Source organism: Heterodontus francisci, chromosome 11 (genome assembly GCF_036365525.1).
Source record: "Heterodontus francisci isolate sHetFra1 chromosome 11, sHetFra1.hap1, whole genome shotgun sequence".
NCBI lineage: Eukaryota > Metazoa > Chordata > Chondrichthyes > Heterodontiformes > Heterodontidae > Heterodontus > Heterodontus francisci.
Window position 1 is genome coordinate 53,656,352 of NC_090381.1, and position 11,377 is coordinate 53,667,728.

The window sequence follows — 11,377 nt, forward strand, 5'->3', positions numbered from 1 at the left end:
CTGCCAGTCTTGGGTTTTAGCCAGACATCATCCTGTTTACATTTCTCTACTGATCATTCAATTCTGCTGCCCAGCAAAGAGCTCTGAGTTTGTATGCGTTTGTAGAAAGTTTCTCACAGCAGTTAAAGTTTAAACGTTTGAGCACTGTGGACAGCAGGGTCTGAACATTTTAATCTCAGCTATACAATTTAGTTTCAAACCAAAGTGGCATAAAACCATCCCTCCAGAGAGTCTCCTTTCTCATTGCTCTGATATCCAGTAGGGCCCTCATTCTGGATATTTACTGTAACTTTAGCATCTGAACAACATTCTCATGTGATAAAATGTTGGACGCAAGTCCCAAGTATTTTTTTTTCAATGAGATAGGTGAGCAACTGCACTGTTTATTTGATAGGAAAGGTAACATGGTTTTAAATTGTGACAAAGTAGTTACCAAATGGCTTGAATTAATCATCTAACGTTGGTATACGTAATGGGGGGACGGGGAGAGAGGAAAGTGCAGAAATGCACTGCAGTCCCTTTCTTCTCTTTCACACCTTTCATTGTAATTTCCTTTAATTGCAAAACTTAGTTGGAATTTAAAGGTTTATTTAATTTTTAAAGCCCAAAGGAGGTAGAGTTTGCCAAATTTGACATGTCAGTCTGCGCAATGAAAATTACGAGTCTTCTGTCAAATTGTTTGTAAGGCTTCAACGAAAAAGACTGCTATCCACGTTGAAAGCAAAACTGGCCTTTTGGATTTTTTAAGCACCGCTCCTACTGCAGCTTATGTTGTCTCTGACTACAATGTGTGCTTTATTAGAAATAACTCGATTTCTGGCAGCCAGGAAATGTTCAAGTTATCACAGTTTGGCAAATTACCAAGTGCAGAGTTCTCCTCCTAACTTGGTTACAAGATGCCTAGTTTGGTATAGAGAAGGTTGAACGTATTGTCATTGTGCTATGGGTTTTTTTTGAGTGTCATCTTTACAAGGCATGGAAGAGCTAATGCAGCAGAAGAAATCCACATGGATGGAAAGCAATATAAATTTATTTACCTGTGGGGTTTTTTTTTTAAGGTTATTGTTGCTACTGGAGCACTGTTGAATGCATTTTGGCTAATGGAACTGGGAAGATTTGTGTTTGGGTGAGTTAATGATTTTACACCAATAAAAGTGCTACACAACTAACTATGCTCTAGATTATTTGCTAGGCAATATGATACAAGATTTCCAATCCATTATTTTAAAGTTAGCATCAACCCATTTATTCAAAACTCTTGATGCAAATGTGAAGTTAGCACAAATCAGGACATCTAGGCTTGAGTTAAACATGCCTAAGAAACCTTTAAGTAATGAAGTGACATTGTTGATCTTTTCCTTACCTGCAACATATAGAAGATGGCAGGCATACATAGTGGAGTGTACTACTTCTGACTTGTATCTACAATACAGTTGCTCAAAGCTGTAGACCTCTGGAGAAGGAGGTTGCATTTTCTAATAACATTATAAAGTAGAAGCAGCAGTAGGCCATTTGGCACCTTGAGTCTGCTCCACCATTCATTCAGATCATTGGCTGATTTTGTATGTCAACTCCACTTTGTCACCCTATCCCAATATCCCTTGATACCCTTACTATCTATTGATCTCAGTCTTGAATATACTCAATGTCGGAGCTTTCACAGCCCTCAGGTAGAGAATTCTACAGATTCACAATTTCTCATCTTACTCCTAAGTGGCCGACCCCTTATCTTGAGACTGTGAGCTCCTAGTTTTAGACTCCTCTCAGCATCTATCCTGAGAAGAATTTTAGTGTGTGTAATATACATTTAATAAAAATATAAAAAAATATAAAAATGAATGCAGTATTAGAATAGGAGAGTTAAGCTTGAATGGCAAAGTAAACAATGTCCTTTATTTATTTAGAGATACAGCACTGAACAGGCCCTTCGGCCCACCGAGTCTGTGTCGACCATCAACCACCCATTTATACTAATCCTACATTAATCCCATATTCCTACCACATCCCCACCTGTCCTTATATTTCCCTACCACCTACCTATACTAGTGACAATTTATAATGGTCAATTTACCTATCAACCAGCAAGTCTTTGGTTGTGGGAGGAAACCGGAGCACCCGGCGAAAACCCATGTAGTCGCAGGGAGAACTTGCAAACTCCACACAGGCAGTACCCAGAATTGAACTGGGGTTGCTGGAGTTGTGAGGCTGCGGTGCTAACCACTGCGCCACTGTGCTGCCCGAAAGAGATCTGATTAGAGGCAACAACTTCAATAATGTATTTATGCCAGCCATGACTCTGGTATCACTCTCATCAGAGTCAGGTCATGAGTCCAAACCCCACACCAGAGACTTGTCCACATAAAGTAGGCTGACACTTCACTGCAATACTGAGGGAGTGCTGGGCTATCTGAGGTGGCGTCTTTCAGATGAAACGTTAAACAAAATCCCTGTACGCCCCTGTCTGCGTATAAAAGATCCGATTACACTTCTTGAGGAAGCGTGGTGTCATTCTCCCGCTGGCCTGGCCAACATTTACCCTTCATCCGTTGCTACTCAAATAGGTCGTCTAGTCATTTATCTTGTTTGCAGAATCTCGCTGTGTGCAAATTAGCTGCCAAGTTTCTCTACAACAGTAACTGCGCTTTTATATAAAAAAAAATCATTGGCTGTGAAGTGCGATGGGATGTCTTGAGGTTGTGAAAGGCACTGTATAAATGCAAGTTCTTTTATGTTTGAGAGCCTTTACATCACAAACATGCATGATGTCTTTTAACATGATTTATCCTTTCACTTTTGTATTTGTGAATAAGAATTTGTCTGATCTCAAAGATGGGTGCCTAAACAGTGGAAGGATGCATATGTGTTATAGCATTCAGCATTGGAATATTTAAAAAAAAAAGTGAGGTGGAGTATTATCTGAATAGTCAACTATTATTTCACAACAAATGGGCAAATTTGCAATCTATCAACTCAGCATGTTAAAGAATGATCTTAAAAGCACCTTAGTACTTAAAATAGTCATGAAGATAAGAAATAAAATGTTGCCTGACTTCACTAGTGTATACCCATGGATAAAACATGGACAATGCTGTATAAAATGAAAAGTAATTAAAGGTGCATTTATATAGACGCAAAATCTGAATTGTTCCATAATTGCCAACGACAACGAAAACTTGCACTTGTATACTGCCTTTAATAGGCAAACATCCCAAGGTGTTTCATGGGGCATAATCAGTTAAAACTGGCGCAGAAAGGATCTTGGAGGAGAGAAGTGGAGAGTTCTTTTTAAACCCAAGGCAGCTTTTCTCCGCTACCAATTGTCTTTTTCAACAGCTCTCCCCTGCCCCCTTCTTGTCATTAAGATTGAGACCATCCATTCAGCAATCTCTGTTGCATCCCTTGCCTGTCCTATCCTTGAACCCATTTCTTTTGCTACTTTTTCTCCTATTTTCCCTCATGCCTTCTCTGAGTTCATCTTGTTCACGAGACCCATCTCCTGCTCGCTTGACCCTATTCCTACTAAACTGCTGATCACCCAATCTCTCCTCTTAGATGCCATATTAGTTGATATTCTAAAAGTTTTCTTTTCCTCAGGCACTCTTGGAATTTACCGTCACATCCCTCCCTTCAAAAAAAGCCAGACTTGAGCATTCTGTCCCTGCAAACTACCACTGTATTTCTCACCTCTTTTTCCTCTCAAGCCCTTGAACTTGTAGTTGCTTCCCAAATTTGTGCCCCTCTTTCCTGCAACTCCATGTTTGAAACTCTCCAATTAGGTTTCTGCCCATGTCACAGCAGTGATTGTCACAGCAGTGAAAGGGCCCTAAACAAAGTTGCAAATGTAATCCTTTGTCACTGTGACCACAGTGCATTAACTTTCCTCTTCCTCTCGACCTCTCTGCAACTTTTGACATGATTGACCACACCATTCTCCTGCATTGTCGCTCCTCTGTTGTCCAGCTGACTGGGACTGCCCTTGTCTGGTTCCACTTTTAACTATCAAGAGTCGTCACAAAATGATACAAAGTTTAGGGCACAGAAGGGGGCCACTTGGCCCATCTTGTCTGCGCCTGTCAATAAAATAGCCAACTAGCCTAATCTCACTTTCCAGCATTTGGTCCGTAGCCCTGCAGGTTATGGCACTTCAAGTGCACATCCAGGCACCTTTTTTAAATGAGAAGAGGTTTTCTGCCTCTACAACCCTTTTAGGCCATGAGTTCCAGACCCCCACCACCCTGTGGGTGAAAAAGTTTCTCCTCATCTCCCCTCTAATCCTTTTACCAATCACTTTAAATCTGTGCCCCCTAGTCACTGATCTCTCTGCTAAGGTAAATAGGCCTTTCCCATCCACTCTATCGAGGCCCCTTACAATTTTGTACATCTCAATCAGAGCTCCTCTTCGCCTCATCTCTTCCAAGGAGAACAGCCCCAGCCTATCCAATCTTTCCTCATAGCTGCAATTTTCCAGTCCTGGCAACATCCTCGTAAATCTCCTCTGTAGTGCAATTACATCCTTTCTGTAATGAGGCAACAAGAACTGCACAAAGTACTCAAGTTGTGGCCTGACTCATGTTTTATATAGTTCCAGCATAACCTCCCTACTCTTGTATTCTATGCCTCAGCTAATAAAGGAAAGGATTCCATATAATATAAAATAAAAACAAAGTGCTGGAAATACTCAGATCTGGCAGCATCTGTGGAGAGAGAAGCAGAGTTAACGTTTCAGGTCAGTGACCTTTCATCAGAACTGGCAAAGGTTAGAAATGTAATAGGTTTTAAGCAAATCAGGGGTGGGGGGAAAAGATAAAAGGGAAAGTGTTGATAGGACAGAGAATAACTGACAAGAAGGTCATGGAGCAGAGGCAAAGGATGTGTTAATGGTGTGGTGAAAGACAAAGTGTTAGTGTAGAGAAGGTGTTAAATGACAGAATAATGAACAGCCCTGGCCAAAAGCACAAACATGAAAAAAAACAGTGGGCAGGCACATGGTTTTAAAAAAAATGAATAATGAAACAAGCTAAAATAAAATAAAAAGATAAAAGAAAAGATAAAACTAAAAATAAAATAAGGGGGCAGTCATGCTCTGAAATGATTGAACTCCGTATTCAGTCCGATAGGCTGTAGTGTGCCTAATCAGTAAATGAGATGCTGTTCTTCGAGCTTGTGTTGATGTTCACTGGAACACTGCAGCTAGCACAGAACAGAGATGTGGGCATGAGAGCAAGGGGGTGTGTTGAAATGGCAAGCGACAGGAAGCTCGGGGTCATGTTTTCAGACTGAGCGATGGGTGACCGCTTTGCGGAACACCTATCTGCAAAAAGTCTCCCCAATGCTCTCCTCTACATTGGGGAGACCAAACGCAGATTGGGTGGCCGCTTTGTGGAACAGCTGAGCTTCCTGTCGCTTGCCATTTCAAGACCACCACCAACATTCCCCCCCCCCCACCACCCTGCTCTCATTCCCACCTCTCTGTCCTGGGCTTGCTGTAGTGTTCCAATGAACATCAACGCAAGCTCGAGGAACAGCATCTCATTTACCGATTAGGCACGCTACAGCCTACCAGATGAACATTGAGTTCAGTAATTTCAGAGCATGACTGCCCCACCCCTTATTTTATTTTTAGTTTTTTTCTTTTAGTTTGTTTCATCATTCATGTTTTTTTTACCATGTGCCTGCCCACTTTTTTTTTTCATGTTTGTGTTTTTGGCCAGGGCTGTTCATTATTCTGTCCATTAACACCCTCTCTGCACTTTGTCTTTCACCACACCATTAACACACTATTTACCTTTGCTCCATGACCACCTTGTCAGTTATTCTCTGTGACCTTCTGTCCTATCAACACCTTCCCTTTTGTTATCTTTAGCCCCACCCCTGTTTTATTATCTTAAAACCTATTACATTTCTGACCGTTGCCAGTTCTGATGAAAGGTCACTGATCTGAAACGCTAACTCTGCTTCTCTCTCCACAGATGCTGCCAGACCTGCTGATTATTTCCAGCACTTTTTGGTTTTATTTCAGATTTCCAGCATCTGCAGTATTTTGCTTTTATTTTATTATAAAGGATTCCATATGCCTTCTTAACCACTTTATCGACCTGTCCTGCTACCTTCAGGGATCTATGGACATACGCTCCAAGGTCCCTCACTTCCTCTACCCTCTCAGTATCCTCCTATTTATTATGTATTCCTTTGCCTTGGTTGGTCTCCCCAAATGCATCACTTCACACTTCTCTGGATTAAATTCCATTTGACACTTTTTGTCCAGCTGACTGGTCCATCGATATCTTCCTGCAGTCTACAGCTATCCTCCTTGCTATCAACCACACAGCCAATTTTTGTGTCGTCTGCAGACTTCTTGATCATTTCCCCTACATTTACATCCAAATTGTTAATATATACCACAAAAAGCAGGGTACCAGTACTGAGCACTGCGGAACCCCTCTGATCTGAGATGGCTCTGTTACTTTACTGGCCTTTACCAACACGCTATCAGGAAGGCCTGCTGCCTAATTTGATCCTGGAGGTAATTGAGAGCAAAATGGAGCTGTAAAGTAATTGCAACTTAATCACATCTTTTTACTTTTACAGGATTGGTGGGGAGTCACTAGCTGTCGCACAAAACACATATGCCGTCAGCTGGTTCAAAGGAAAAGAACTAAACCTTGTGTTTGGGTTGCAACTGAGCATGGCAAGACTGGTATGAGTAGCACATTTTATTTTGAGATTTTTATTCTTTCATGGAATATGAGCATTGTTGGCAAGGCCAGCATTTGTTGCCCATCCCTAATTGCCCTTGAGAAAGTGGCGGTCAGCTGCCTTCTTGAATTGCTGTACTCCATCTAGTATAGATACATCCACAGTGCTGTCAGGAAGGGAGTTCCAGGTTTTTGACCCAATGAGACTGGAGAAATGGCAGTATATTTCCAATTCAGGAGGATGTGTGACTTGGAGTGGAACTTGCAACTGGTGGTGTTACAATGCATCAGCTGTCCTTGTCCTTCTAGGTGGTAGAGGCCGCGGGTTTGGAGGATGGTGTTGAAAGAGGCTTGGTACATTGCTGCAGAACATCTTGTATATGGTACACACTGCTGCCACTGTGCACTGGTGCTGTATTCCAGTGATGGAGGGAGTGAGTGTTTAAGGTGGTGGATAGGGTACCAATCAAGCAGGCTGCTTTGTCCTGGATGGTGTTGAGCTTCTTGTGTGTTGTTGGAGCTGCACTCATCTAGGCAAGTGGAGAATATTCCATCACACTCCTGAATTGTGCCTTGTAGATAGTGGACAGGCTTTGGGGAGTCAGGAGGTGAGTTACTTGCTGCAGAATTTCCAGTCTCTGACCTGCACTTGTAGCCACGGTATTGATGTGGCGAGTCCAGTTAAGTTTCTAGTCAATGGTAACCCCTAGGATGTTGTTAGTGGGAGATTTTAGATTGGTAATGCCATTGAATGTCAACGGGAGATGGTTAGATTTTCTCTTGTTGACGTTGGTCATTGCCAGGCACTTGTGTGGCACAAATGTTATTTGCTACTTATCAGCCCAAGCCTGGATATTGTCCAGGTCTTGCTGCATGTGGGCATGGACTGCTTCATTTTCTGAGGTCGAGAATAGTACAGAATGGTGTGCACTCATCAGCGAACATCCCCACTTCTGACCTGATGGAGGGCAGGTCATTGAGGAAGCAACTGAAGATGTTTGGGCCTAGGATGCTCTCCTGAGGAACTACTGAAGTGATGTCCTGGGGCTTAGATGTTTGGCATCCAACAACCACAATCATTTTCCTTTGTACAAGGTATGACACCAACCAGTGGCAAGTCTTCCCCCTGATTCCCATTGACTTCAATTTTGCCAGAACTTCTTGATGCCACATTCTGTCAAATGCTGCCTTGATGTCAAGGCAATCACTTATACCTCCCCTCCTTGAGTTCAGCTCTTTTGTCCGCGTTTGGACCAAGGCTGTAATGAGGTCCGGAGCTGAGTGGCCCTGGCAGAACCCAAACTGAGCATCGGTGAGCATGTTATATTTGTGTAAGCGCTGCTTGATAACACTGTCGACATCCCCTTCCTTCACTTTGCTGATGATTGAGAGTAGACTGATAGGGTGGTAATTGGCTGGCTTAGAATTGTCCTGCTTTTTTTGGACAGGATGTAACTGGGCAATTTTCCACATTGTCGGGTAGATGCCAATGTACTGGAACAACTTGGCTAGGGCCGCAGCTCGTTCTGGAGCACAAGACTTCAGTGCTACTGACAGGATGTTGTCAGGGCCAATAGCTTTTGCTATATCCAGTGCCTTCAGCTGTCTCCTGATGTCACGTGGAGTAAACTGGATTGGCTGAAGGCTCGTATCTTTGATGATGGGGACCTCAGGAGGAAGCCAAAATGGATCGTCTACTTGGCATTTCTGACTGAAGATGGTTGAAAATACTTCAGCCTTGTCTTTTGCACTGATGTGCTGTGCTCCCACATCATTGAGGATGGGAATTTTTGTGGAGCTTTCTCCTCCAGTTGGTTGTTTAATTGTCCACCGTTATTCATGACTGCTTGTGGCAGGACTGCAGAGCTCAGATCTGATCCGTTGGTTGTGGGATCACTTAGTTCTGTCTATAACATGCTGCTTTCGCTGTTTAGCATGTATGTAATCCTGTGTTTTACCTTCACCAGGTTGGCCCCTCATTTTTAGGTATGCCTGGTGCTGCTCCTGGTATGCCCTCTTGCACTTTTCATTGAACCAGGGTTGATCTCTCGGCTTGATGGTAATGGTAGAATGGGGGATATGACGGGCCATGAGGTTGCCTAGATGAGTGCAGCTCCAACAACACACAAGAAGCTCAACACCATCCAGGACAAAGCAGCCTGCTTGATTGGTACCCTATCCACCACCTTAAACACTCACTCCCTCCATCACTGGAATACAGCACCAGTGCACAGTGGCAGCAGTGTGTACCATATACAAGATGTTCTGCAGCAACGTACCAAGCCTCTTTCAACACCATCCTCCAAACCCGCGGCCTCTACCACCTAGAAGGACAAGGACAGCTGACGCATTGTAACACCACCAGTTGCAAGTTCCACTCCAAGTCACACATCCTCCTGAATTGGAAATATACTGCCATTTCTCCAGTCTCATGGCCATGAGGTAGTTGAATACAATTCTTCTATTGATTGTCCAGAGCGCCTCATGGATGCCCCAGTTTTGAGCTGCTAGATCTGTTCTGAGTCTATCCCATTTAGAACAGTGGTAGTGTCACACAGCCCGATGGAGGGTATCTTCAGTGTGAAGTTGGGTCTTCATCCTCACAAGGGCTGTGAGGTGGTCACTCCTGCCAAACTTATCATGGACAGATGCATCTGCGACAGGTAGGTTGGTGTTGACTAGGTCAAGCAGCCTTTTACATTTTGTTGGTTCCCTCACCATCTGCCGTAGGCCCAGTCTGGCTGCTATGTCCTTCAGGGCTCGGTCAGCTCAATCAGTAGTGGTGCTACTGTGGGCATAGAAAATAGGAGCAGGAGTAGGCCATTTGACCCTTCGAGCCTGCTCCGCCATTCATTATGATCATGGCTGATCATCCAACTCAGTAACCTGTTCCTGCTTTCTCCCCATATCCTTTTGATTCCTTTAAATCCAAGAGCAATATCTAACTCCTTTTTGAAAACATACAATATTTTGGCCTCAACTGCTTTCTGTGGTAGTGAATTCCACAGGCTCACCACTCTCCGGGTAAAGAAAGTTCTCCTCATCTCAATCCTGAATGGTTTACCCCGTATCCTTAAACTATGACCCCAGGTTCTGGACTCCCCCACCATCGGGAACATCCTTCCTGCATCTACCCTGTCAAGTCCTGTTAGAATTTTATAGGTTTCTATGAGATCCCCCCTCACTCTTCTGAACTCCAGCGAATATAATCCTAACCGACTCAATCTCTTCTCATAAGTCAGTCCCGCCATCCCGGGAATCGGTCTGGTAAACCTTCGCTGCACTCCCTCCATAGCAAGAACATCCTTCCTCAGATAAGGAGACCAAAACTGCACACAATATTCCAGGTGTGACCTCACCAAGGCCCTGTATAATTGCAGCAAGACATCCCTGCTCCTGTACTCGAATCCTCTCGCTATGAAGACCAACATGCCATTTGCCTTTTTTACCACCTGTTGCACCTGCATGCTTACCTTCAGCGACTGGTGTATGTGAACACCCAGGTCTCATTGCATATTCCCCTCTCTGTTTATAGCCATTCAGATAATCTGCCTTCCTGTCTTACCTTACTTCTCCACATTATACTGCATCCGCCATGCATTAGCCCACTCACTCAACTTGTCCAAATCACTTGAAGCCTCTCTGCATCCTCCTCACAACTCACCCTCCCACCTAGTTTTGTGTCACCTGAAAATTTGGAAATATTACATTTAGTTCCCTCATCTAAATCATGAATATATATTGTGAATAGCTGGGGTCCTAGCACCGATCACTGTGGTACCCCACTAGTCACTGCCTGCCATTCGGAAAAAGACCCATTTATCCCTACTCTTTGTTTCCTGTCTGCCAACCAATTTTCTATCCATCGCAATATACTACCCCCAATCCCATGCGCTTTAATTTTACATGCTAATCTCTTATGTGGGACTTTGTCGAAAGCCTTCTGAAAGTCCAAATAAACCACATCCACTGACTTCCCCCCTCATCAAATCTACTAGTTACATCCTTGAAGAATTCTAGTAGATTTGTCAAGCATGATTTCCCTTTCGTAAATCCATGCTGACTCTGCCCGATTCTACCACTGTTCTCTAAGTGCTCTGCTATAAAATCTTTGATAAAGAACTCTAGAATTTTCCCCGCTACTGACGTCAGGCTGACTGGTCTGTAATTCCCTGCTTTCTCTCTACCTCCTTTTTTAAATTGTGGGGTTACATTAGCTACCCTCTAATCTGTAGGAACTGTTCCAGAGTCTATGGTATCTTGGAAGATGACCACCAATGCATCCACTATTTCTCGGGCCACTTCCTTAAGTACTCTGGGATGCAGACCATCAGGCCTTGGGGATTTATCAGCCTTCAATTCCATCAATTTCCCCAACACCATTTCTCTACCAATACTGATTTCCTTCAGTTCTTCTCTCTCACTAAACCCTGTGTTCCCCAACATTTCAGGTATGATATTTGTGTCCTCCTTTGTGAAAATAGAACCAAAGTATGCCTTTAGTTCGTCAGCCATTTCTTTGTTCCCCATAATAAATTTAGCTGTTTCTGACAGTGAGGGACCTACATTTGTCTTCAGTCTTTTTCTTTTCACATACCTATAGAAGCTTTTACCATCAGTTTTTATGTTCCCTGCAAGCTTGCTCTCGTACTCTGTTTTACCTTTCTTAATCAATCCCTTGG

The 11,377-nt window shown here is 43.3% G+C and overlaps 1 protein-coding gene across 4 annotated transcripts in view; it reads left to right on the forward strand.

Annotated features, from left to right (window-relative positions):
• Positions 1-11,377, forward strand: part of mfsd1 (major facilitator superfamily domain containing 1) — a 63,810-nt gene that overhangs the window by 10,040 nt on the left and 42,393 nt on the right. For all 4 annotated transcript variants that reach the window (XR_010975961.1, XM_068042153.1, XM_068042154.1 and 1 more), the window contains 2 exons: positions 1,059-1,126; positions 6,589-6,697. Coding sequence is in view for 3 of the 4 variants with exons in the window: in XM_068042153.1 (XP_067898254.1) it covers positions 1,059-1,126; positions 6,589-6,697 (177 nt within the window). In the remaining variant the exon portion in view is untranslated. The remainder of the gene's footprint in view (positions 1-1,058; positions 1,127-6,588; positions 6,698-11,377) is intronic.